This window comes from Acinonyx jubatus, chromosome A3 (assembly GCF_027475565.1).
Source record: "Acinonyx jubatus isolate Ajub_Pintada_27869175 chromosome A3, VMU_Ajub_asm_v1.0, whole genome shotgun sequence".
NCBI classification, from domain to species: Eukaryota; Metazoa; Chordata; class Mammalia; order Carnivora; family Felidae; genus Acinonyx; species Acinonyx jubatus.
The window spans coordinates 11103478-11131260 of NC_069388.1; the positions used below are offsets into that span (position 1 = coordinate 11103478).

Here is a 27783-nt window from a genome sequence, read left to right on the forward strand (position 1 = left end):
ACAAGGGGGCCTGCAGATGTTGTAGGATCTCTGGGCTCCCAGGGTCGGTTGTCTCCATGCCTCAGAAAGGTCACTCATGGAAGATATTTGCAGAGGATATATCAGATAAAGGGTTAGTATCCAAAATCTCTAAAGAACTTCTCAAACTCGACACCCAAAAAACAAATAATCCAGTGAAGAAATGGGAAAAAGACATGAATAGAAGCTTCTCCAAAGAAGACATCCAGATGGCCAACTGACACATGAAAAAATGCTCAGTATCACTCATCATCAGGGAAAGACAAATCAAAACCACAATGAGATCTCACCTCACACCTGTCAGAATGGCTAACATGAACAACTCAGGCAACAACAGATGTTGGTGAGGATGCGGAGAAAGAGGATCTCTTTTGCACTGTTGGTGGGAATGCACACTGGTGCAGCCGCTCTGGAAAACAGTATGGAGGTTCCTCAAAAAATTGAAAATGGAACTACCTACAACTCAGCAGTTGCACTACTAGGTATTTATCTAAGGGATACAGGTGTGCTGTTTCAAAGGGACACATGCACCCCCATGTTTATGGCAGCACTATCAACAGTAGCCAAAGTATGGAAAGAGCCCAATTGTCCATCGATGGATGAATGGATAAAGAAGATGTGGTATATATATACAATGGAGTATTACTCGGCAATCAAAAGGAATGAAATCTTGCCATTTGCAACTACGTGGATGGAACTGGAGGGTATCATGCTGAGTGAAATTAGTCAGAGAAAGACAAATATATGACTTCACTCATAAGTGGAATTTAAGATACGAAATAGATGAAAATAAGGGAAGGGAAGCAAAAGAAAAACAAGGAGGGGGACAAACATAAGAGACTCTTAAATACAGAGAACAAACTGAGGGTTGCTGGAGGGGGCTGTGGGTGGGGGGATGGGCTAAATGGGGCAGGGGCACTAAGAAGGGCGCTTGTTGGGGTGAGCACTGGGTGTTATATGTAGGGGAGAAAACACTGGAATCTACTCCTGATATCATTATTGCCCTAGATGTTAACTAACTTGGATATAAATAGATAAATAAATAAATGTTAAAAAAAAAAGTCACTCGTGGATGGCTTCGTGGGCAGCGTGAGCCCAGCACTCCTGGCTGAGAGGACATCGTGGGGCAAAGGGCACAGCAGGAGCAATGGTGGATCTGAGGGGGACATCAGCGAATGGATTTGTCTGGAGCCAAGACTGACCCACTCCTGGCACAGACCAAGGAAGGGAAGATCCTTCCCCAGCCCAGAGCATCAAAGCAGCTTCCTATTCCCAGGGGTCCGCTCAGCTTAGCAACCTCCTTGTCAAACAGATTCTCCACCGACCCACAGGAGGCACGGTGGTGTCTGGATCCCAGCCACTGGCGGGTGGTCCGCCTCCAGATGAGTGTCCGTGGCCCGAACCAACAGCTGGCTAAGGTTCCCCAGCTGGCTACTGTCATGTGGGAGCTATACGTTTCTCACTCTGATGCCGGTCAGCAGTAGAATCCTTGGAGGTTCCATTGCCTGGCCTTGAAGGTGGTTGGCTCCACAAAAGAATGTTGAAAATAGCACCGGTTAGAGCTCTGGGGAGCAGAAAGCAAACACAGCCTCGATTGACCATTTTGTCAGGGTCCCCAGTGTGGTCAGCTGTTCTCCATCAGATACACAAGCCGTTTGGACGTGTCCAGAACCAGCAGGTGCCAAGAAGCCGCCTACATGCCTGCCCCCCACCCCTGCCTGGGCTGGAGAAAGACTCCCCAGGGCTGAGCAGTCGCCTCCCAACAGCTGAAGGAATCTGCTTCAGAGGCAAGGCCCAGACTGTCACCTGTGCCCATTCTCCCCCATCCCAGACATCCAGGCAGCCTTGGGAGCCTCCTCTCAATCCACCCTTCCCTCAGACGCAGGTGCTCTCAGAGCTCTGGTCTGGGCCCGCCAACCCCTCCAGCGGGTGGCCCGGGCTGCGGCCACCACACGGATGTCACCCTGTCACTCGCTCTGGGAAGCCCTTGTACGGGAGCTCGCCTGCCGTGCTGTCCTGGTCTGATTAAGACGTTTTATCCACTGGGCCCCTGAGGGTGGCAATGGATGATCTCCAAGGTCTGGAAAAATAACACCTGAGAGTGAGAAAAAGAAGAAAAGCTCGAGATGAAGACAGCAGGGACGGGACAGAGCAGGAGGTAACGAGAGACGGGGTCGGAGACGCAGACAAAGGGAAAGACACAAGAGGGACAGACACACACAAATGGGAGAGAGAGAGCAAGAGAAAATGCGGACACAAGATGGGGGAGGGGACTGAGAAAAAGCAGAAATAGATGAAAAGGAGGAAGGGAATGTGTGGTGAATGGGGAGAGAGGGAGAACAGAGAAAGAGAACGAAGACGGACAGAGTGAGGGAGTAAGACAGAAAAGGGGAGGGAAGCACGGGGGCCAAGAGAAAAGGGAGGCATGCCCCGAAAGGCGGTGGCAGGGGTGGGGACACTTTGGGGACAAGGACCCGGAGGGGAGGGGATGGTGACAGGGGTGCACGAGCTCTCCGAACCCAAGCCAGGCTGCTGCACCAGATACACAAGAAACCCCCCCTCCGGGCCCCCACCTGCCAGCCCCGTCCCTTTGTCAAAGAAATCACATTCTTCCCAAAGGACGGAGGCCATCTCGGGAGTCAGGTCAGTCTTTGTTGAAGGGACTCTATCTCACCTTAGGGGCAGCGCTTTGCCCTTTTCCCATTTTATTCAGGACCCCTGGAAACCCTGGTCTAAACCCTCAACAGGGGCCCAGCCCTCTGGCTGCAAAGAGAGAAAGGGGAGGAAGGGGGAGATGGTGAGTGAACCGCTTCTTCCACGCCCACCGCAGACACCCAGCCCCGAGGCAGCCTCACCCCAGCCGCAGGGACATCATCTGTCTCCCTGGGCTGGCCACATCCCTGCGCCCAGTACACTAAGATGCTTAATCGACTCGCGCTCGGTCATCGACCTAGATCCCCTCTGTCTCCTGGGGTGATCTCGTTCAGCTTCTGGCTCCATGCTGGACACCTCCAGCCCCGAACCCCACACTAGCATCTCCAACTAGGCCTCTGCCCTGCAAACACATCGAGACAAACTCTTGAGTCACGCAGCGACTTGGATGTATCTACAGAGAATAATGCTGAAAAGAGCCAATGCTGAAAGGTTACATGGTGTAGGGTTCCATTTCTAGAACGTTTTCGAAACAGCAACATTTTAGAAACGGAGGGCAGAGTGGTAGCTGCTGGGGATTGAGCAGGGGTGAGATCCCGGCAAGATTGGAACTGTTCAGTGTGGACCCTAGTGGTGGAGACAGGAGGCTAACTAATATAAACGTGTAGAATTTATACAACTGTCTAGAACCTAGAACACCTGCAAATGAGGACAAGCAAAATGGGAGCCCTAAGACCAGCTGATTGTATCAATGTCAATACCTGGTCATGATATTATTATACTAAAGTTTTGCAAAATGTTTCCACTGGGGGAAAAGGGGCTAAGCTTCCAAGAGATTTCTCTGTATTCATTCTTCCTTCCTTCCTTCCTTCCTTCCTTCCTTCCTTCCTTCCTTCCTCCCTCCCTCCCTCCCTCCCTCCCTCCCTCCCTCCCTTTTTACACTTGATCTTAGCCAAAAGGCTGAGAAGCGATGCCCTTCCTTCCTTTCTAATGCTTATTTATTTTTGAGAAAGAGAGAGGAAGGGGCAGAGAGAGAAGGAAACACAGAATCTGAAGCAGGCTCCAGGCTCTGAGCCGTCAGCACAGAGCCCGATGCAGGGCTTGAACCCATGAACTGTGAGATCACGACCTGAGCCAAAGTTGGACACTCAACCAACTGCATCACTCAGGCGCCCCCCCCACCCCATATTATTGCTTAACTGTGTGTAAATCTACAATTTTTGCAAAAAATTTCAATTAAATACCCTGCCCCTTGCACACAGGAGGAATAGACCCTGTTTCCCCAGCTCCGCCCTGACCCGCCCTGGTCCAGGCCAACAGCATCTCTCCCTGGACCATCGCAGGCCAGATCCCGCCTCAAACCCTCTAGAGATGAGTCCCAGCGCTGGCCCCACACCTGCTCCATCCACCCCCTTCACCTCCGACTTCCAACAGGCTGCCCACTCAGGTCTCACTGCTCCCACAGCCGCCCAGGACCCCTGCGCACGCCCTTTCTACCTCCTTCAGCAAGCCAGCCACCTCCCTGACCACATCCTACCCTCAGACACCCATCTCCCTGTGCTTCTTCACTTTTCCATCTCCCCCGGGGCACACTAGACTGTCACCTGCCAGGTGGCAGGAATATTTTCTGTTCTCCATGGGTTCCAAGGATACAAAATAGCGAACAGCTCATCCAAGTCGGTGGGTAAGTATTGGCGGGTAAGTATTTGCTGAATGAACGAACAAATACGTGAATGTACGGATGACCAAAAGAACAGAGGGGAGGCCCATGGAGATTTGGCATCAAAGGAGTTAAGCCCGGCCCAGGGACTGGGGTCCTGGTGCAGCCAAGGAGGACTTACAGGGAATGTGGGGGAGGAAGAGGCCAGGGTGGGCCTCAGCACAGAGGGGGGATGGGCGGGGCTGTCTTCAGGAGGAAGAGCCCAAGGTACTAGGGAAAGAAGCCCGGGAGAATACCTCGCAGGCTGACCATGCTGGCCACCCCCCAACATGCTTTCGAGAAAACAGAAACAGTTTGGGTGGAGGCCGAGTTCACTTCCTGGGGCCTCCGGGGGACCTATGGGCCAAGACTAAGGGGCTTCCTACCATCTGCCCATTTCCTCCAAAGTGGCTCATGCTGCCTGGGGAGTGAGGGTGTGAGTGGAGGTGGGGGGGGGGTCACAAAGGGCTTTGGATCTGCACTGTGACATGCCCTCCGAAGCCCCACGTGGAGCTGCCAGCACTGAACTCAGGTCCCTCCATCTAGCACAGGAAGCTGCCCATTCCTACATCTCTCAGACGGCAGTGGTCCCCCCTCCCTAGCTGTGTGATCTCAGCCAAGTTACTTAACCTCTCTGTGCCTCAGTTTTCTCACCTGGTGAACAGGACTAACGACAGTTTCTTACTTCAGGGGGTGTTATATGCCCATAGAACTGCAAAGTGCTTAGAAAATACCAAGTGCTCACTGAATGCCGGCTAATTTCATTATTATTATGGCCCCCTGAATTCATATTCTTTTTAAACACCGTCAGTCGCTTACAAAGAGCCCGAGCGTACAATTTCACAACTTAGCATTTTTAGCATTAAATGCATTTCAGTTTCAAAACACGAACGTTTAAACTAAATCACAGTTGTGGGAGCCAATTCTGGGCACTGCTTGATTTTTAATAACAAGGAGCCTCAAAAATTGTAAGTGCTGGGACATCCTCCAGCCGCTAAAAGGCATGGCTCCTATATCGACCGAGGCAGCTGGCTCAGAGTATACTCAGTGGACGCCTGCTGGCCAGCGACAAGTTACAGGAGGCCACACCAGGCACAAATACTCTGGCAGCCAGCCCCAGCAGCAGCCCCCGGCGTGGTCTCCCACTTCTCTCGAACCAGTGACTGATGCCATCTGAGCCGCCCCTTTCCCCCCACTCTCCCACACATACTCTTTGGGGTATCGCCCGAGGCCTCTGGAGCCTGGTCCACACCAGCTAAGAAGCTTCCAGACACAGGACGAGAAGAGCTGGTGCCAGGGCCACAGTACCAAGATCCCCAACCCAGGTCCCAGCGGGCACCTCCCCTCCGGTGCTCAACGATGTCCAGCCTGGAACGAGCTCCCTCCCTGCTCCGGCTCCTCACTGCATTCGAAAGCCGGAATTACCCCCTCTGCCTGAGGCTCCAGGTTAATTATTAGGACTCTCCAAGTAACGGGAACTTTGGCCTTGACTTTAGGTCTGGCCGCATCACTAGGTGCAATGGTATCAGCCAGAACAGGCACCTGGATGAGTTTACTGCTTAACGGGACGTGCTTTATTTTCCCGCGAAGAAAGCGGACCGTGAACAGAGCCAAGTTCAAGAGCCTCCCGGGCTCCTTAGGCATCAAAGGGGTCACGCTTCCTCCAGAAGCCCCAACCCCGGCTGCGGGCGTCACACAGGTGCCTGTGCTAACGAAGGGCTGTCCTGCACTCGTCACGTCCCTCAGAACCTGCCCGCCCTCTGCCAGCCGGGCCTCGCCCACGGCCACGCCACTCCCCTGACCTCTCTTTCCTTTCCGGTCACGTGCTGGAGCCGGAGGCACGCAGCCCTCCTCAGATCCACCTGCTAAGAGCACCTGCCTGGGAGCTCTACTTTCTGGGGAGACTGTGGGGCTCAGTTCACAGCTGTTATTACCGACGGCTCCCCCCGCACCACGCGCCACTGCAGGACTCCCCCTGGGTGCGCTTATGTCCCCAAGAACGGCAGGGGACGTCCGCGGTGCAGCCCAGCCAGCGGACGCAGAAGCAGATTCAGACCTCGTGGTCCCTCCGCTCCGTACCTCTCTCCATCTGAGGAGGGTGGGGTCCTGGTGATACCCCTGGGTGGGGGAAGAGGTGACAGGGAATGGGGGCAGGGGGCATGGTGAAGCATTGCGCCTTGTGTGCGAGCCAAGGAGAGACGCAGGAGACAGAGGCACAGAGACGCATGGAGAGAGGCAAGCAGATGAACAATTCGGAGAGGGGGGTCCAGATGGACACAGAGCCTGATGGGCTGACATCTCCACGTGGCAGCCAGTATGGCCCCCAGTGTGTTGAAAGGGGTGGGGACTCAGAGGGGGACCCCAGATGCCCCCGGTGCCTGTGTCCCCCGATGGCCCAGCCTCACCTGGGACATGTTCTCTGGCAAGACCTGTGCCCAGGAGTCCTGCTCCGAGCCGCCACCTCGGCCAGGCCGGGGGTGGTCCTGGCATGAGCAGGGGGAGGCTGGCCCAGGTGGGACAGTGGCTCTGGGGCAGAGCGAGCTGCCCCATTCAACTCCCACTGGTGGGACGGGCAGCGGCTCCGCACAAGCTCGTGGGGGTGCGGGCGGAACCCTCGGCCGCTCCAAGGGAAGTTTCTACAAAACGGATCCCCACGGCCCACGCTCAGAGCAGCTGCTGAGTGCCGCACACGAATCCTGATCTCCGGGGGCAGCAGGCCGCCCCGAACGCGCTCCAGACAGCTGCGGCCACCCGGGCTGCTCTCTTCCCTGACTGCGGGCAAGCGACCTCACCTCTCCCTGCCCCAGCGGCCCTTCTCTAACACGGGCCAGTGATGGCAGCCCGCCTGCCCACGGCAAGCAGGAACTGAGGAAACGAGTACCGAGTTCAGTCCAGGGCACCCAGCATGGGTCCCGCCGTGCAGAAAGTCCTCAGGAAACCCGGCTCCTCCTCCAGTGATAGAAGTCAGTGCTCACGTCACAGCCGGTGCCTGACACAAGTTTGCCAAGGGCAGAGGGAATCCCGCACGCTGATTCCACAGGGTTCGAGCACCGCTACCCCGTTTCACAGACGGGAAAGTTGAGACCCCGTTCCAAGGCCACGGGGCTAGTAAGCAACTCCATCAAGGCACAAACCCGGGGCTCTTGGGCTCTAGAACCCATGCTTTCATGTGTTTTTAAACGTTTGGGAATTGTCTGTATTTATAGGAGACACGCAAAGGCAAAGGCAATGATGTGTCCCACACACGATCATCGGTTCTGAGGACAGTCGTTCATCTGGGCCAGTGGTTCCTAACCCAGGGCAATTTTGCATCCAGGGACTTTTGTAATTTCTGGACTTTAATGATGGTCCTGACTGGAGGCATCTGGTGGGCAGAGACCAGGGACCAGAGACCATCGTATGATGCACAGGACCGTCTGGCTGCAAAGAACGATCTGGCCCCACGTGTCAGTAGTGCTAAGGTTGTGAAACCCTGATCTGAACCCATGCTCTCAACTACCCCCTCCAAGAACCACGGGAGTTTGGTCTACACTCTGGGGGGGTGGGGGGATGGGAACTGGGAAGGCAGAATCTATGAAGGGTTACCTGGAGGGGGACAGTCTGACTCCTTCAGTAAACAGGCTCGGACCCCACCCCTGGCCAGGCTTGTGGAGGCCTGTGGGCCAATAGGTCCCCCGAGATTTCTTTTGAGTCTCAGATTTGTTTCCAAAATCAATTGGTTTCACATAAAAGTCTTTACTCCCAACCTCTCTTTTTGAAAAAAGACCAAGGTCAGGCCACTCTGAGCCTTTGTTCCTGGCTGGAGTTGAGGGCGCCTGCCTCCTCAGTTGGCCGTCTCTGCCCGGCCCCAGAGCCTCACTTGGGGCGACCTGATTGCAGTGTTTGGATTTTGACCCTTGGAGCACGAAGAACATGGGGTCGAATTCAAATGAACCAACCCCTGGCTAAGTCGAGACGTTCCAGCTTTCTCAAGCCTCAGTTTCCTCATCTGTCAAGGGGAAACGGTAACAGTACGTATGCAACAGGTGAACCCAGCCAGGGCAGGTAAAGTGCTAGCTTTTGCTGGTCCAATGAAGAGCCCAGAGGGCCCGGGCTGCTACTAAGTCAAAGATAAGACAGTCCCCAGCCCCGAGAAACTCTCAGTCTCTCAGTCTCGGGGAAACAACACGTAAAAACACAGCACCCCAAGGTGCTATGCCAACAGGAGAACAGACAATGGAAGTTCAGAGGAACGTTGCCTGGGGGCATTCAGGCAGCTTCCCAGAGGTGGTAACATTCAACATGGCCTTGAGCAATGAATAAACATTATCAGGCAGGGTACAGGAAGGGTATTCTAGGCAGGGGACCAGCATATGCAAAGGCACAGCATCCACCAGCCAATGGGGACGCTGCGGTCACAGGGATGTGGGGAGTGGGTGCCAAAGTTGGTGGCTGTGTTGCCGGGGAGGGGGGACTGTGTCCCACCGACCACGGAGAAGTTGGAATTCTCCCACATAGGCTTCAGCCAACAGTCCCCCCGAAACAGAAGCCCCTTCTTGTTGAAAGGAACTTTCTTGGTCAACTTCAAAATCTCAACAAGAATGCAATGCTTAAAAAAAAAAACAACAAAGAAAAAAACTGGTTCGCAAACCAGCCTGCTCAGAGCCCTCTGTCCCTCCCCAGCACACAGGCCACCAAATATCTGGAGTCAAACAAATCCATGACCGTGTGAGTGTGTAACTCACTGAGGGCCAGTTTGGTGTGGTGGGGAGGGGGGGTGAGTAGGGGGGCTGGGGACCAAGCGCCACTCAGCCCTCCGCTGTTGCGTTAATATTTGCCAACTGCTCATGTTGCGTTTCTACCGAAAGGGATGAAGGGCAGAAGGAGAAGAAGAGGCCAGTTCAGGGCCCCGGAGAAGAAGCCTTGGAATCTCCTCTGCCTCCTTTGTGTTGGTGCCTGGCTCGGCCTCCACCGCCAGATAAAGCCCCAGCCAAGCCTTGCCTCCTTCCGGAGTCACCCCTCCAGGGGGATTGGGCAGAGGGAGGGGGAGGTGCCCCGGCCAGGCAGAGCCTCCCTCCCTCGACAGGCCTGGGTGGGGAGGGAGCTGGGGGGGTGGTGCATAGGGTGAGCGGGGAAGGGAGGAGACACTGAGCCTGGCACTGCTGACTCCTACAGGCCAGCCTGGGCAGGGCTGCTCCGCCCACAATCTCCATTACCTTCTTGAAAGTCCCAGAGGCGGCCCCAAGCTGCAGGGGAGAGGGGCAGGCCAGGACACTCTTCCCGGGGCTCTCCACTGCCTGGAGACGGCCTCCAGAGAAATCTGGGGAGGCTGTCAGGGGCCACGGAAGCCTTACGAGCACCCACTGATTCATATTTACTGAACACCTACTATGTGCTCCACCTGGGTAGGAAGACCAAACGCCCAGAGGCAGGTGCTGAGTGTGGGCGACTCCAGGAGCCCAGACCTCTGCTTTCTTGAGAAAAAAAGTACAGGTTCTTATGTGAAATTAGTTTTTTAAATGCTGGCAACTGCAGGGCGCCTGGGGGGGCTCCGTCGGTTAAGCGTCTGACTCTTGGTTTCAGCTCAGGTCATGATTTCGAGGTTCATGAGTTCGAGCCCTATGCTGGGCTCCGTGCTGCCAGTGCGGATCCTGCTTCAGATTCTGTCTCCCTCTGTGTCCCCCTCTGAGCCTCCCCCACTTGCTCTCTATCGCTCTCAAAAAAATAAATACACTTAAAAAAATAAAAAGGCTGGCAACTAATTCCAACTGAATACACACGCACACAGACACGCACACCCCAAGTGGGGCCAAGACCCTACGTGGGTAGGACACATTTGACCTAAGGACCTTCAGTGTGCAACCATGACATTGAGGCTGAGGTCTGAGCCCTTAGCAGGAGCACGGAGCAAGGGGAGAGACGCGCTGAACAAGGTCAAAGCTGGATTAGATCCTTGCTTTACCACTTACGCTCCGTGACCCTGGGCAAGTAAATAGACCCCTCTGAACCTCCGGTCCCTTCCCCACGAACCGGAATAACAACAGCCACCTCCAGGCTTGTTATGGGGAAGCCGCGACAAGGCACAGAAAGCCCTTCATATACGTGCTCAATAGAACCGTGATCGTTGGAGCGAGAGCAGACACGCCACTACGAAAAGGCTGAAGGGTCCCTGCGGGGCTGGTGCAAAGAGGCAAAGAGGATGCCTCCTCGCTCTTCCCTGCTGCCAGAAACCCCTGGAGAGGTGACGTCTGTGGGGTACAGGCCATCAGCCTAAAACCCAGAGCCGGGAGCATGCAGGGCACAACTCACAGCTGCAGCATGTTTGCCCCCAGTGCTCAACACTTACAAGAATGACTTACTGACTTTTTGACGTCAGAAGGTTCATGTAAGACTCTCGACGGCCACCTTTGTCTGAAATAGGAACATCTGGCCACGGTCGGCCACCCCTTCGTTCCCGTGCAGGGAGCTGCGGACGCTCTCTCCTGCTTTAGAGGAGGCCCGGGCTCTGCCACGTGCCTCCCTTCCCACCCTTCCTTACTGGCCCACACCCGGTGGACACGCTCCTTTACACTACTGGCTTGCCCGGCGGGCATCTGTCGGGTGAAGAGGTGGGCCAGGCAGGCTAGGCCGGGCCAGGCCGCAATCTAACCCGGCAGCCCGGCTCTGTGTGGGTGTCAGGCCCCAAGCGGTTTTGCCATTAGCCCAAGAGATCTCCTTGGAAAGCATCTCACTCTTATCCATCGGAAACTTAGTCAGAATGACACCTCGTGAGCAAGATGTTTCGGCTCGGCAGAAAACCAAACAAACAAACGAGTGAGGCGGTTCTGTGCCTCCAGGCACAGGTGCAGAAGAAGAGCGAGGCCCAGTGCGGTCACCAGAACATCAGGGGTGGCCACCGGGCCCCGTGCGACCGGGCCTGGGCCAAGGGGACAACAGCGACACTCCACACACGCCGAGAAAGATCTCCGGATGTGAAGGGCCCTGTGTGCCGACCTGGGCTGACAGCCACGTCCTCGGGCGGGGTCTCTGGAACCCAGACACTCATCCAGGAGACCTGGGTCCCCCACCTGGAGCCTCTGTTCTCTCTTCTGATTGTGGGGAGCTCAGGGCACCACGTGTGACATCTCTAGGCTGAGGACGCTCCCCCCTACCAACTGAAGCCGAGAGCTCGGAGGGTACCCTTCGCCCCACTCAATTCTCACATCCAGGTCTCAACAAGGCAGTGCTGACCCTGGATGCCAGCCCTTGCTCAGGGCAGAGGAGGAGCCCTGGTAGTTCTCCAAGTGAAGCAGGCTTACCATGCCACTCCCCTGCTGTGAAGCCTTCCATGGCTCCCCATTGCCCTCAGAATAATGTTAAACTCCTCTCTGTGGCCTGAGACCCTGTCTAATCTGTCCCTAACCTCATGTCCCCCAACTCCCTGCTTTGTCCATTCAGCCGACCCACACCGCACTTCTGACCGTGGCTCAGCACTGCGTGTGGCCCCTTCTGAGGCCTTTGGGCCCACGGTGCCTTCTGCCAGGAGCACCCTTTCTCCTGTCTTCAGACTGACTTACTCCCCATCCAGGCCCCAGCCTACATGGCCCTTCCTCAGAGGCCATCCTTGACTCCCTCAGAGCAAGCCGGGGTCCCCTTTCGAGGCAACTATATACCGCATTTTCTTAGGAGTTGGTCACTGTGATCTCTTCCCCCCAGACACAAGCGTGCTGGGGGAAGAGATCACAGTGTTCTCTGCAGGCAAGAGGGGACAGAGTTAAGAAAGTGGGCTCGTATCCTGATGCCCAGCTGTGTAACCTTGGGTAGGTTACTTACCCTCTCTGTGCCTTAGTTTGCTCACCTGTACAATGGGGCTAAAAGCAGCACTCCAGCCTTGCGCGGCGTGGGGAGGTGGAGAATGGTGCACGCCGCTGCAGGGCCGGCTCTGTGTCACCATCCCCACGATACCTGCGCCCGCCCCGGATGAGGAGGCGGTCTGTCCTAAATCGCTCCATTATTTATAGGCAGCGCCGGCTTTGCAGATCCGCCAATGCCCACAGAACCCTCCTTCGGACAGTCTTCCTCGTCCTTTCCATTCTCACTGCTTCGGTGGAGGCCCTCGTCACTTCACATCAAACCCAAACCAGTTTCCCAGCGAGCAGAGCTTTTGTGGTCACGCCCGTGTCCGCGAACCAGCAGCTGAGCGGCCTGGGGCTTACAGCGACTCGCCCACGGACACGCAGCTAAACGATGCCAGAGATGGGGCTTAGCTACAGGGGAAGAGAGGCGCGATGCTCACTTCATAATCCGCAAGTCAGAATCTTGGAACGCTGTAAGAATCCACGTAAAGGTCTAATGGAAAACGTTCACGTAGCACAGGATGAAGAGAAGGACCGTGGACCATAGAAACACGTGCATTAGCATTAAAATCGGAGCACGGACCGTGTACGTTTTTGTACCTGGGCACGGAAGGCCCGGGGCACCAGTCAGCCCTCCCCTCAGTCTGTGGACGGACTGCCTGCACCCCCCCGCCCCCTGGCAGCTTGGGTCAGAGGTAAAAGGCCTGGGGTTCAGGGGCTCGTGATGGAGGTGGTACCCGCAGGCTGGCACACCCGGGCGCCCTCAGCCAGCCCCAGCCGAGCCAGCAACAAGTCACACGGGCAGGGGGCAGGTCTAGGCCCCTGGTGCTGGGCACAGGGGTGGGGGGACTGTTTCCTGGCCCTGCTCCCGACGCGCTGGGAGACCGCAGCCCAGCTGCCCTGCACCCTCGTCGGGCCTCCCCACACACACGCAAACTGAGGAAGGAGAGAGAGGGAGGAGGGGAGGACGGAGGGCAGGGGGGGCTGGCCAAGTTAATAAAAACAAGGACCGGTTTTCTCTCCGTGCCCCCCTGCCCTCCCCAGGAATCCCGCTCCAGCTAATGGTATGGCAGGAAGGGTGGGAAACACACCCCCAAAGGCCCCTGCCCAGCTCCAGGCTGAAAGCAGAGGGCCCTCCCTCCTGGGCCCCGTGGGGGGGGGGCGCCATCCCTCCTTGACTCCGGAAGGGTCATGGGGGGCAGTGATGGGTGCTGGGCTTTCAGCGGAGGGGTAGGAGGCTCATCCCACAGGGAAAGGACCCCTTGCCAGCCATTTCCACGGGGCCAAGTGAGACCCAAATACCTCTGCCCCACTCTTCACTCCACGGGGCCCTCGGGGACCCTCGGGGGCCCTCAGAGTCGTGAGGAGGGCGGGTGAGGGCGGGAGATGGATTTGGGGCTGGCGGGGGTGGCCTCACACTGGGGAGGAGGGAGGCCTCTTGTAGACTCACTGAGGGAAGTGTGCACCTGAGACAGACACTGAGGGGAACGGGCTTCAGCCCAGCTGACTGGCTTTGGGGGAATCCATCCTGACGCTCTAGGAGAACCCCACCCCCCAGATGGAGGTTCCAGCGGCAGAGCGGGGCACAGAAAGGGCGCAGGGCCAAGTGGTGACCCAAGAGGTGCAGCGTAGCGGCCCTGGGCCCAGGCCTCACAGATCTGAATACCAGCTTCACCACCTTCCGGGTGAACAAGCCATTCGACTCTTTGGGGCCTCAGTTTCCTCATCTGTAAAATAGGGACAATGACCCGACCACCTCACAGGGCGGGATGTCTGGTGCCCGCCGAGTCAGGGCTCTAGCCCGAGTTGCAACGACCATTATTCTAGAAGGACTCCTCCAGCTCACACCCTGGGTGCAGGTGCACATACACACACGTGTGCACACCCTCGCCTGCACCACCTGCCCCAGACAAAGCCCTCCTGGGGCCAAGATTGATATGCTGGGTTGCTGAATGACTCACCACAGCTGGCTGGGATACACTTCCTGGAACAGGTCACCACAGGTAGGCCTGGGGCCCCCCCGAGTCTGGTAGAGATGAGAGGGTGCAGGTTCTGGCATGCCCAGCCACACCCAGGTGGGATCCTGCTGCAGGAGTGGGCAGGGGAACCCCAGTTTTAGAGGCCTGCAGGCCTGAGCTCCAACCCCGGCACTGAACTCAGACGCACGACTCACCATCTCTGAGACCTGCTCTCTGCCTCTAAATGGGGACACTAGTGCCGACCACACGGGGGCAACTGCCGAGCACAGAAAAAGACTGGAAAGTACAAAGACCAAGGGCCCGACAGGTCCCACTGTTAGGATACTTGCTGGGGGCCAGGGGCAGCCACGGTCCTCTGATCTTCCTCCCCCGATGTGCTTCTAAGCCCTCAGTGGGCAGAGCACTGGGTGCTCTGGAGGTTCCTGGGGGCGACTGGGGTTCCTGTTTACCCGGGAACGGTCATCATATCTCAAGGGAGAGGACAAAAAAAAAAAAGAACAGCTGCTGACTTCATCATTGTTGGAAAGCAGAAAGATAGCATTTCTCTGGAGATGGGGCAATCCTGAAGGGCTTCTGAGAAGAGGTGGCATTAACTTAGCCTCTGAAGGATCAACAGGAGTTTCTAGACCATGAGACAGGTGAGGCCATTGTCTAGCTGTTACTGGCCCTGGGCAAGTCACTCACTTGGAAGCACATGCCTCGGGCAGGTGTAAAAGAAGACGGAGCAGTGGGGTCCTGGCAGGGACTAGACAGCGAAGCCCAGCCAGGCATCCCAAGGCACACTGTTCAAATAACACTGCCTGGCCAAATAGAACGAGTTCACCTGCTCCATTCTGTCCGTGGGCGATAAGACCGCAACCCCTGAAATCTACCAAGTCTCCATCCCCCTTCCTATCAAATCGGAATAATGCTGATGCCCAGGGCACACGACGTTTGGGAAAGGTAAATGAGTCAACGTGTACGAAATGCCCAGTGCAGCGCCTGGCACGCAGTAAACACAGTGGAAATACGCAGGCAGGCAGCAGACAGAGGCGTGGGAGGGAGGGGGGCTTCCCGGGCAGACACAAGGAACAGTGAGAAACCCCTGGGGGGGCAGGACAGGGTGGCTGGCTGAGCTGTGAAGGGAGAGGCCTCAGAGAGGGGCCAACCAGGGTCCACCCCAGCCTCGTCACACCAGGTCATGTGGCCTTGGGCGAGTCCCTTCACCCCACTGAGCCTCATCCTTCCCATCTGTAGAATGGGGGTGGTATAAAGGTCCCTCCTCCAAAGCCTGGCATGGGAATGAGATGCCACATAACCCAGCACACAAAGCACTTCGAACAGACCTGGCAGAAACCGTCGCTGCAATTATCAAACGCAGCTTAGGGCGGGGTTTCTCAAACTAGAGAATCTCCTGCCGTGGTGGGGGGGGGGGGGGAAGCGGGGCTATCCTGCACACTGTAGGGTGTTCAGCGGCATCCCTGGTGCCTAATCACCAGATGCCAACAGCACCCTTCACATCTAGTCACAACCAAAATGTCTCCGGACGTTGTCCCGTGTCCCCTGGACCAGGTGACCAGCAGATAAGTTGAGAAGACGGCTGTGTTTTAAACACTGAAGGTCTCCACTGCAGGATCAGTCTGGCCTCAGTTTTTCCATCAGCAAAAGGGATACAATGATCCCTCCTTTGGGGTCGTAGGGAGGATTCCGGGAAAGCAGAGATGTGGAGAGGAGAGGCCTCTGTAAGTCACAAAGGGCCACATGCAAGCTGGCCCTCCATCCCCAGACCTCCACTGTCCCCGGCCCCTCTGGTCGACTTGAGGCCGACTCGTGCCTCCAGAAGGACCCACCCTGAATTCTGAATGTCACCCTGAGCACATCCTTATGTGTGCAAGGACAGGACAGGAGGGAAGGGGCTGTCCCTGCTCACTTCGGTAACCCGAGATGGACCACAGTGCTCAGCAAACAGCAGGCGCTCAATAAATAAATGGTGGGTGAATACACAAGCGGCCACAGCACTGAAGCTCCAAGCTCAGAGCGAGAAGAGGCGCCCCAGGGAGGGACTGAGACACTGCAGCCACCTGGGCCTGCCAGCCAGCCACCGTTTCCTGTCTGTGGAAGTGAGACATGCCCTTTGAACTCCCACTTCCTGAGCCCCTCTCCCCTCTCTGGGGTCTGGGAGGAGGCGGGAGGCGGGGAGATACTCACATTCCTGAAGGAGGGCAGCCCCGAGGAGCCCAGCCACCTCCGCAGAGCCTGCGAGAAGGCCCCGTGGTCCCGCTCGGCCTGAAGCACGTGGGCCTCCAGGAAGGAGACGTGGTGCCCAACCATCTTGACGAAGGCCTAGTGGAGAGAAGAGACAGACGGGGATGCCACACTGGCCACGGACTGGAGCACGGTTTGCGTAGACACCCGGCCCTCCATCACCGCTGCCCTGAGGGCTCCTGAGGAGGCCAGGCAGGGCCTGCTCAGCGGGGGCACCTTCAGACACCCTGACGATAACAGTAACGGCCCCACGGGGGGCTTCGCGGGGCCTCTACTTGTGACCTCTCACCTTCTCCCCATGGGGACCCTGGTTTTAGCCTCTATTTTGCAGAGGAGGGAAACCGAGGTTCAGAGAGGTTAGGTCACCTAACCAAAGTCACACAGCCAGTGGGTGGAGGAGAAGGGACTTGGGTGCACGTCCGTCAGACTGCAAAGCCTTCTTAATTAAAAACAGGGTTTAGATTAGAATCCAGTTCTGCTCCTTAAAAAACTTTTATTAAAGATATTTTTAATGTTTATTTATTTTTGAGAGAGACAGAGCTTGAGCGGGGGAGGGGCAGAGAGAGAGGGAGACACAGAATCAGAAGCAGGCTCCAGGCCCCGAGCTGTCAGCACAGAGCCCAACGCGGGGCTCGAACCCACGAACCGTGAGATCATGACCTGAGCCAAAGTCGGACGCCCAACTGACTGAGCCACCCAGGCGCCCCTAAAAAAAATTTTTTTTAATGTTTATTTTTGAGAGAGAGACAGAGAGACAGACAGACACAGCATAGGGCGGGAGGGGCAGAGAGAGAGGGAGGCACAGAATCCCAAGTAGGCTCCAGGCTCCGAGCTGTCAGCACAGAGCCCGATGTGGGGCTGGAACTCACGAGCTGTGAGATCATAACCTGAGCCAAAGTTGGACACTTAACTGACTGGAACCACCCAGGTGCCCCTAAAAACAGGTTTTTTTAGAAATTGCCAAAATGGGGGCACCCAAGTGGCTCAGTCGGTTAAGCATCCGACTTCAGCTCAGGTCATGATCTCACAGCTTGTGAGTTTGAGCCCCACGTCGGGTTCTGTGCTGACAGCTCGGAGCCTGGAGCCTGCTTGGGATTCTGTGTCTCTCTCTCTCTCTCTGTCCCTCTCCAGCTCGTGCTCTCTCTCTCAAAAATAAATAAACATTAAAAAAAAATTGCCAAAACGCTCACTTTAATAGTTAATGAACATCAGAGAGTCTCAAACTCAGAGGCTGCTTGCTAAGGGGCAGACAGGTGACAAGCAGGTGAAGAGGGCTGCGTGGAGACTGGGGTGACCCAGAATGCAGGGTCCAGGCCCACAGAGGCTGCTCTGCTCCAGGCCTTTGATGCAAAATACGCAGTTTCAAAAAAAAAAAAAAAAAAAGAGAGAGAGAGAGAGAGAGAGAGAGAGAACCTGGGTCAGACTCTCTGGATTAGAATCCAGTTCTGTCCCTTACAAGCTGTATGCAACTTTCTACAAGCCTCAATTTCCTTATCTAGTAAATGATAATAATGATGATATTACTATATGGAATACGAATAATACCAACCTTGCTAAGCAGGTGAGTGCTTACTTAGCACATACTGAGCTCAGTAAACATCAGGTATCATTTTGAAAAGAAAAAAAAAACTGCAGATTTTATGAAAAGCCTTGAGTTTTTACCCATGTTAGCAATAATTCCCAATTAAAAAAAAAAAAAAATTCCGCGCAGGCGCAGACACGTCAAACCGGCTCATCTGCAGCCTGTGGTGCATCTTCACCTTTCCCTTCACCTAGCACACGGGTGTTCCTGCACTCACGTGTGTGCATGTTCACGTGTGCGTGTATTTAAGCGTGTTCGTGTGCCTGTGCTCATGTGAGCTTGTGTGTTTATACGCACGTGTGTTCGAGTGCGCGGGCATGTTTGCGTGTCGCGAGCACAGAAGGCGAAGGCCACCAGAGGAAGAGACTCCAGAGCCACGTCAGACGAGCCACACCTCTGTGGGCTAGCAGAGATCTTCTGTCGCCAGGAAGAGGAAGGAGACTAGGAGGGAGCTTCTCTTCACTGGAACGAAGTTCATGGCCCCCCACTGCCTACAGGGTGCCCACCATCTGGCCCTGCCCTCTCCTCCTCACACCGGCCTCCCCTCCTTCGGGTTCCCTGGAAATGCCAGGCCCCACTCACCACAGGACCCTTCCACCTGCTGTCTCCAGGCCAGGCCCTGCTCTCTGTTCTTGATGGGGTGAACGTTGCCCAGCTTTCAGGGCCTGGACTGACAGTTCCCTCCAGAGAGAGGCCTTCCCTGGCCGCCTAATCTAACGCAGCCCCCATCACTGTGGAGACTCCTGCTTTCCCTGTCTCCTTAGCCCTCCTCGCCCTCTGAACTTCTCGTCCACTGCCTCCAGAACGTACGTTCTGAAGGAAAAGGTGCTGAGTCAGTGTTGTTCACAAGGCCAAGACCGGAACCTGGTGGGCTGCACGGGGTTCCCCTGGACGGCGGGTGCCTGAGAATCCACACACGAAAGGGCGCATCCGTAGCAAAAAGACACCACATCATTGCTCCACTGTGGCCCCAGGGTTCTGGCAGCTGAAAGGCCGAATAAGCCACATCAGATGGGGGGGTGGGGGGGAATGGAAGACAAGGGGCCACGGGGCCAGGAAGCTTCCCCTGACCAGGGCTCCGGCCCTTGGGCTCCGAGGCCTCCCTGGGTGGCACAGCTACTTGTAAAACATGGAAGACGGCCCCGCAGTCCCTGTCCGCCAGCCGATTCCAACTGTATGCACCCCCTGTTCCCGCCAGTCTGGGGGGGGAGTTGAGGAATGCACGCTCGCAGGTCGGAAATGCCAGCCAAGGGCAGCCCGGGAGAGACCCGGTTTGGGGAGACCAGGAGAGATGCAGCCACCAGAGCGGATGGGGCTGGGGGACAGGACGGTGACCACTCTGGTGGCTGCGTCTCGGGAATAGGGGGGACTCGTACATAGTCTTTTTTTTTTATTTATTAAAAAAATTTTTTTAGGTCTATTTATTTTTGAGAGAGAGAGAGAGACAGAGGACGAGTGGGGGAGGGGCAAAGAGGGAGGGAGACACAGGCAACAGCCAGAGGAACAGTGCTGGGCTTCACCGAGCACCTCAGGGACCTAGTGCCAGCTGCTGGCCTAATGCCCCACGGTGACTGCCAGGAGGGAAGGCATATTCCCAACTTACAGAGGAAGAAGCAGATTCTGGAGAGTGACAGAGCTACCCAAGGGGCAGTTCTGGGGCCGGGGCCACATGGCTCTGGAATCTACCTGTCCCGGTCCAATGCACATCAGGTTCTCATAAGCTCCTAAAGCACACACTTCATAGTGGGAAATATGTATTTTCGCACCGGCTTCTCGTCCAAGACCCCCCTGGACTAGCTCAGTGTTTCCTCCTTTTAACAGAGACCCGGTTACAGAGAAATACCTCTACTCTAAGGAAAGCAACAGCCCAGGGGAGGCTGATACAAGGCAAATGCCACTCAGCCTCAACACTGGGGAGACTCTAGGGCAGAGTGGGGATTGTGGCGGCCTGGTGATCCTAGCCCACTGAAGGGGACGGGTGCTTCTCAGCTGCAGCTGTTGGAAGTAATGGGGGAGGGGGCCTTGGGGTTGGTCATGTAGCACCTGGTCACTCAGTACAGCCCCGGATCCTGCCGGCATCTGAGTGCGCCATTTCCATCTAAAACTCGTAGTAATCGCTGGTGCGAGTGGAAAATGCCGTAGTCACGTCACTTTGGAACACGTCTGGCAGTGCCCCAAAAGAGTTCTGGTATGACCTAGCATTTCCACTCCTAGGTTTCCACCCGAGAGGAATGAAAATACAGACTCACACAAAAACGCAGACGTGCATGTTCACAGTAGCATTATTCATGAGAGCCAAAAAGGGGAAATGACCCAAGTACCCATCAACCGATGAAGGACAGATGAAATGTGGCGTGTCCATCCGTGCACTAGAATATTATTCAGCCAAAAAAAGGAATGAAGATCAGACACATATTACGGCCTGGATGAACCCCCGAAACATCATCCTGAGTGAAATAAACCAGGCGTTGTAGCCACAGGCTGTATAATACCGTTAGTATGAAACATCCAGAAGAGGCAGATCCATAGAGCCAGAAAGTGGATGTGTGGCCCCCAGGGGCTGGGGCTGGGGAGTGGCTGCTGGTGGTTTACAGAGTTTCTTCGGGGAACGATGAAAACTTCCTGGAATCAGGTAGTGGTGATGATTGCACAACCATGTAAATACACTCAGTTCTTAGCATGTGTTCGGTGTTCCATGGGTTGTGAATGGAACGCTTCAAAAAAATCTTTTTGGATTTTCTCGGGGTTGGGGAGGGAATAATAGTATAGTATTCGCAATCACTTTTGAAGGGTCCTGTCGTTCTCACCACGGGGTCCAAAGTCCACGACTTGGCCCAACACGGTCAGTCTGTGCCCACCCCTAACCTTGAGCTCTATCTACACCACCCACAACTGCCTGAAAGGCCTTGGTCTTTGCAGCCTTGGGACATCTGCACAAGCTGTCCGCCCCTCCCCTCCCCCCCCCCAGGCTTACTCCTCCATTTCTCAGTCCTTCGTGTGAAGAGACCCCCAGGAAGCGGGTCTCTCTTACAGGTCTGGCCAGGCCCCTGCTTTGCAGGTGCTGACACAGCCAACCTATCTCATCCAGCCCAGGTCCTCACCCAGCACCCCACAGGCCACTAGCAAGGGACCAGGACGCTCATACCCATATCTCAGGGTAGCTCATAATGAGCGTTCAAGTAATGTTGGCCAAGTAAATACCGGTAAGATTTGGGTTCAAGGGGGCAGCTGGGTGGCTCAGTCGGTTAAGCGGCAGACTTCAGCTCAGGTCATGATCTCACTGCTTGTGAGTTCGAGCCCACATCAGGCTCTGTACTGACAGCTCAGAGCTTGGAGCCTGCTTTGGCTTCTGTGTCTCCCTCTCTGTCTGCTCCTGTCCCGCTCATGCTCTGTCTCTCTCTCTCTCTCTCTGCCTCCCAAAAATAAATTAAAAATGCTAAAAAAAAAAAAGAAAGAAAGAAAAGAAAAACAGATTTGGGTTCAGGAACCTCACTACTGTCACTCCATTTTACAGGGGAGCAGAGACTTGGAATTTGCCAGGGGGTCACACGAGGAAAGAGACAGCATCAGGATCCGAACCCAGGCAGTAGGACTCTAGAGCCAGGGGTGAGGGGGAACTCTATCTCGTGGGTAGAGACCCGGACGCTGCTACGTCACAGGATGCCCCACAACAGAGAATGTCAGGCCCGAAGCGTCAACAGCACCAACACCCTGCCGTGGGGACTATCCTGTCTCATCAGTGGCTCCCCATCGCTTGGGATGAAGAGGCCAAAATCCTGACAACAGGGCTCCTGCTGCCCGATTTCTCCAGCCCCACTCCAGTCACGTTCCCATCATCAGGCCATCCCGGGATCCTTCCAGCGTCCCCATCTCCCTCCTGCCCACGAGCTCAACACCATCCTGCCTCTGAGCCTCTGCCCGAGCTGTCCCCCCTGCCCGTCCCCCCTCCACCTAACATCACCCCTTCCATTCTTCCTCCAGGGGCTCTTTCCACTCCTCGGGCAGCACCTTCCTCCAGAGCACCTGCCTCCTTCCCTCGGCCACTGTGGTCAGCAGGAAAACGGCCCCCAGAGAGGGCACATCCTCATTCCCAGAACCTGCGAAGATATTATAGGGAAAGAAGGACTCTGCAGATGGGACTGAGGACGGGGAGATGATGCTGGGTGACCCGGGGGACTACAGGGTCCCTGTCAGAGGGGAGCAGGAGGGTCAGAGTGTAAGAGAGACTGGAAGGCGCTACAGGTGGGGCGGACGTGGAGGTAGAGGCCACAAGCCAAGGAATGCGGGCAGCTTCTGGAAGGTGGAAAAGGCCCCCCCAGAGCCTCCAGAAGGAACCAGCCCCGCTAACACCTCAATTTTTAGCCTATAAGACACATTGGGACTTGCAACATCAGGAGCTGTGAGATCTAAACCCATGTCGTTTGACGCCCCTAAGTTTGTGGGCATGTGTTAAGGTGGCCACCGGGAACCACTGTGGGAGTGCTTTGCAGCCGGGCCCCTCCTGCTGGAACACGGCCGCGGGCTGCACCTGCCTTTCTTCCCGTGAGAGTCCCGCAGCGCACACAGTAGGCCCTCAGTAAGTCTCAGTGGGCTGACTGCTAAGGAAAGCGCTGGGCTTGAGAGCCGGGCCAGGGCTCCAAACCTTCACATTTTCTTTCTTTCCTCGGTCAAACATGTGGAATAAAATTCAAATGAATCAGCGATTCCAAGGGCAAAGTTTTAATTATATTCCTGCCTCATTCTCTGCTGACAAGAATGTTAACTCTGCCAGCTCTAGTGGTGACTGCCGTGCTCCCTTCCTCCGTGGCTCGGAGCGGCTCACGTCCCCTCCGTCCAGGTGACCGCTATTTAATTGCAAGCTCCCTCAAGCCTCCCGGGCTTTCGCTGTGTAAGGAGCCAGGATCCCAAGCTGAGGGCCCCAGTACGGGTAAGAGCTTGGGCTCCAGGGGACGCAGCCTGAGGTCCCAGCTTCAAGGAATGAGATGTGTGACCCTGGGAACGCTGCTTACCTCTTGGAGTTTATGCTCTTCCTCTGGGAAATGGGACAGTGAGGGTACCGTGCAGCAAGGAGAAAAATGACCTACCACGCGCTTAGCCTGCTGCTCACACAGGAACAAGGCAGGTGAGGGAAGTCAGCAGTGAGGCAGTAGGGCGTGGTGGGGATTGCGGTATGCTGGAGAACACGGGCCTTGTCTGAGGGGCAGCTGCCACCCGGCTCTACAAAATTACAGCCCGGGGCTTAGAAATGTTCTCCTTCTCAATTCGGGTCGTCTTCACATGGGAGTTTATGTGTGTAAAAATTCACTGAACTATACACGGAAGATGGGTGTACTTCAGGGGCACCTGGGTGGCTCAGTTTGTTAAGCATCTGGCTTTGGTTCAGGTCGTGATCTCACAGCTGGTGAGTTCGAGCCCCGCGTCGGGCTCTGTGCTGACGGCTCAGAGCCTGGAGCCTGCTTCCGATTCTGTGTCTCCCCCTCTCTCTGCCCCTCCCCCACTTGCACTCTGTCTCTCTCTTTCTCTCTCAAAAATATAAAAAAAAAAGATGTGTGTACTTCATGTATTTATACCTTGAGAAATACAACCTGGAGATTAAAGTATTTAAAGAAATGTGAACTAAGTGCTATCAAAGCTTTTGAATTTCCAAAAGCGCTTAAAAGCCAGATTTTTAGGGGCACCTGGGTGGCTCCGTCGTTAAGCATCCAACTGCGGCTCAGGTCATGATCTCACGGTTCGTATGTTCGAGCCCTATATGGGGCTCTGTGCTGACAGTGCTTGGGATCCTCTCTCCCTCCCTCTTTCTCTACCCCTCCCCCCCACTCTCTCTCTCTCAAAATAAATAAAAAACCTTTTTTTAAAAAGTCTGATTTTTAAATTTGTTTAATGTTTATTCATTTATTGAGAGAGAGAGAGAGAGAGAGAGAGAGAGAGAGAGAGAATCAGTGGGGGAGGGGCAGCAAAAGCCCAACGCAGGGCTTGAACCCACAAACCGTGAGATCATGACCTGAGCTGAAGTCGGACACTTAACCAACTGAGCCACCCAGGCGCCCCATACCTGGACTTTTACGTGGGGTACTTTATATGAATTCATATTTGTCACAGCTTTTACAATACCGTGTAAGTACGCCTTCTTTCGCCACCAACCCCCTGTACTGGGTCTAACGCCTGACGCTCTGGAGACCCAATCAGCATTTTGGAAGAGAGGAGGAAAGAACCAGAACAGGCCCACAGGTCTCACAAAGAAAGCTCATCACCTCAGACACACCTCTAGCTGGTCCACTTTGGCATAGATGCCACGCATTTCTGTCACTTTGGCCTTAAGGAGTGGGATGTTTTCCTCCAAGATCTGTGAAGTGTCGCTCCTGATCTGCAAGAAACAGAACAGCTCGTCAGGCCCTCTGCCCCGTTACCCCGGCCTCCGGCCTGCCTCTGGGGTCGCCCAGGGTCTGCAGGGACCTCGCAGATGGCCACGATGTCGAGCGGCGTCCTGCACAAGGACAGACCCGGGGACAACCCAGAACCCAGAGTCCTGAGTGGGGACCCAGACCGACCCATGTATCGTTTACTGCTGTTTCCCCCACGAACACCTGCCAACACCAGTCCCAAAATAAGATCTGTTTTCTAAACCACTCGACTGGAGCAAAGGGAAAGACCCAAAATCTCTTCTGCAAACCCAAGTCGGGATAAGTCACATTTTCACTGCCCTGAAATTAATAATACCAACAAGTTAATGATCATTAACTTTCATTAATAACGTGAATGAAAACCACAGCTCCCAAGTATCAAAGTGCTTCCCATATGCAGACACCGCACTAAGCATTTCCCGCACACCATCTCATTTAATTTTCTTTTTTTTTTTCAACGTTGTTTTATTTTATTTTATTTTATTTTATTTTATTTTATTTTATTTTATTTTAGGGACAGAGAGAGACAGAGCATGAATGGGCGAGGGGCAGAGAGAGAGGGAGACACAGAATCAGAAACAGGCTCCAGGCTCCGAGCCATCAGCCCAGAGCCCGACGCGGGGCTTGAACTCACGGACTGCGAGATCGTGACCTGGCCGAAGTCGGACGCTTAACCGACTGCGCCACCCAGGCGCCCCTAATTTTCAATTTCTTCTGCCTGGAAGGGCTCCCAATGTGGCTATGACCTTTAATGAAGCCACACCTCTCCCGTGATCCCTGAAATCGGACACCTCTGCCTCTGTTTTTGTCCTCAGGAGCCAAAGACCACGCCTAACCCGTCACTGTGTGAGAGACACGTCATCTCCGTGTTATCATGTCCTTACGATGAGGGAGCAAACGCTGCTCTCAGACTCCAGGGAGCATCGGGATCCCCCACGGCAACCTGTCCGATGCTGATTCCCAGGCCCCTCCATGTCTGGTTTAGTCTGCCTGGGGTCAGCCGGGAATCTGCATCTTCAGCTAAGCTCCGAGGCCAGGCTGGAGCTGGAGTGTGAGGGCAGTCGGGGAACACCAGCGGGCACCCTAGAGGCTGGACTCAGGCTGGAGTCTGAGCTGTGTGCCCTTGGGCGAGTCACTGCACCTCTCTGAGCCCTCCTTTGCTTATCTGGACGGCAAAGCAGTGACAATGGCTCCGGCTTCCTTGGCAGGCGGTGAGGACAGACCGTCCGGCAGGGTGTTTGGCAGGGTTCGTACAGGCGGCTCCTGACATGCTCCCCAGTGACCGCTGCCTCCTGCACAGCCGCTGCGTGACCCCCCCTCCGCCCCCCGGGACCGTGAACTGGCCCTGGCGATTCGCTTCTAATGAAAGGGACTCGGCCAAAAGGAGAGATGGCACTCTGGGGACAGGGTCACACAGAGGACTGTCATTCCAGTTTGTTCTCTCTCTCTCTCTCTCATTGGCTCACTCATGCACGCTCCCTCTCCCCCCCACCTTCCTCGACCTGCCTTCTCAGCCACCAGTAAACTGAGGCGACGGAAAGGCTCACGTGGCTGGGGACGGAGGGCAGCCTCCGGCACCTTCCAGTGGGGAACCGAGGCGCACCCCCGCCGACTGGGCCGGATGCAGTCCTGCCCCGGCTGAACCTCGAGACGAGAGCGGCCCCAGCCGACTCCCCGTGGGCAGCCTGTGCAGCAAGGGCCACCGGAGCCACCTGGCGGGGCCGCACACTCTCCCGACCCACAGGTGCTGCCAGGTGGGGAAGGCCGTCGTTTCACGTCACCATGTCTGGGGAGCCGGGTTCAGCAGCAACAGACAACTGACGCAGGGAGACAGCTCAGCACAAAGTTTCATGTTAAACATGACCTGAAAACCTCATCTGTTCGCCTTTCTACCCAAATACACGAGACCTGCCTGTGGTCCTCCCGGAACCCGCTCCCACCGCCCTGCGGGCTGACACCACCCTCCCTGCCCCAGGTCTCAGATGCTACCCCGTTCCCCGAACGTCCCAGACCAAGCTATCCCCTCCTGCTTCTCCTCCTCTGGTCACAGCGCTGCCGCCGTGCTGCTTGGGTGCCTGGCTCCAAGCCCACTGTCCTGGGTATCCTCCTGCCCCACATGCCCTGGCCCCACGAGGGCACACATGGGCCCCGAGAGGGTGGCATGTGGCTTTAGTCTCTGCCCTGACCTCCCTGTGCCTCGGTTTCCCTGTCTATAAAATGGGTACCACACAGGTCTTCCCTTCAAAGAATGTTCTGGAGATGAAACAACACCAGCTATGCCTGGATGTGGCCCACAGAGTGAGTTCTGTTTTTTGTTTTTTAAGTTTTTTAATGTTTGTTTATTTTTGAGAGAAAGAGTGTGAGCAGGGGAAGGGCAGAGAGAGAGGGAGACACAGAACCCGAAGCAGGCTCCAGGCTCCGAGCCGTCAGCACAGAGCCTGACGCGGGCTCAAACCCACGAACCTCAAGATCGTGACCTGAACGGAAGCCAGGCGCTTAACCGACTGAGCCACCCAGGCACCCCAAGTTTTTTAATATGACTTAATTTCCAACTTTCCTAGGAGAAATGGCTGTTTCTAGGGCTGGGGCAGGGAAAACATAGTGCCTAGAGAATCTTCTAGTGCCAGAATGTAAGGGAGTATTTACTTATTTATTTAAACTTATTTTTATTAAGTAATCTCTATGCCCCATGAGGGGCTCAAACTCACGACCCCAAGATCATGAGTTAGGTGCTCCTCCGACGAAGCCAGCCAGGCACCCCTGTAAGGGAGTGTTTAAGAAGATATAGGACAGGGGCGCCTGGGTGGCTCAGTCGGTTGAGCGGCCGACTTCAGCTCAGGTCATGATCTCACGGTTCACGAGGTCGAGCCCCGCCTCAGGCTCTGTGCTGTCAGCGAGGAGACTGCTTCTGGTCATCTGTCCTCCTCTCTCTCTCTGTCACTCCACTACACGCTTGTTCTCTCTCTCTCTCAAAAGTAAACATTAAAAAAAAAAAAAGATAAAGGATGGGGCATGTCAAAGGAACACAGGAGCCAACCTGAAAGAGACGAATGGTCAAATCTGGAACAATCTGGACAACAAAACACGTAATATGATATCGGACTATAACCCAAAGCACAAGATGAACACCACAAACGATGGGGAAGCAGAAATGGCAACATCAGCTAGGCGTGTGCGTGCGAGGGCATGTGGGTGCCACATGCCCCAGACACGACGTGATGAGAAGGCACGTCACCTGTGTGGATTCTCTCTAGAAACCCACAACCCCCGTCTCACCATAAGAAAAACACCGGACAAACCCAAATGGAGGGACCTTCTACAAAGTACCTGACCAGGGCTCCTCGAAACTGCCAATGTCGTGAAAAGCAAGGAAAGACCGAAACTGCCACAG

The 27783-nt window shown here is 55.4% G+C and overlaps 1 protein-coding gene across 3 annotated transcripts in view; it reads right to left on the reverse strand.

The window, feature by feature from the left end:
* BCAS4 (breast carcinoma amplified sequence 4) overlaps positions 1-27783 on the reverse strand; it is a 60307-nt gene that overhangs the window by 10534 nt on the left and 21990 nt on the right. Inside the window, exons 3-6 of one of the 3 annotated variants that reach the window (XM_053199830.1) lie at positions 24254-24355; positions 16350-16484; positions 14145-14269; positions 11451-13910 (exon numbers count right to left, since the gene is read on the reverse strand). In XM_053199830.1, the coding sequence (XP_053055805.1) occupies position 13910; positions 14145-14269; positions 16350-16484; positions 24254-24355 (363 nt within the window). In that variant the 3' untranslated portion in view covers positions 11451-13909. Of the gene's footprint in view, positions 1-11450; positions 13911-14144; positions 14270-16349; positions 16485-24253; positions 24356-27783 lie in introns of those variants that run through there. The other 2 variants (XM_027046648.2, XM_027046647.2) reach the window with 2 other exon arrangements.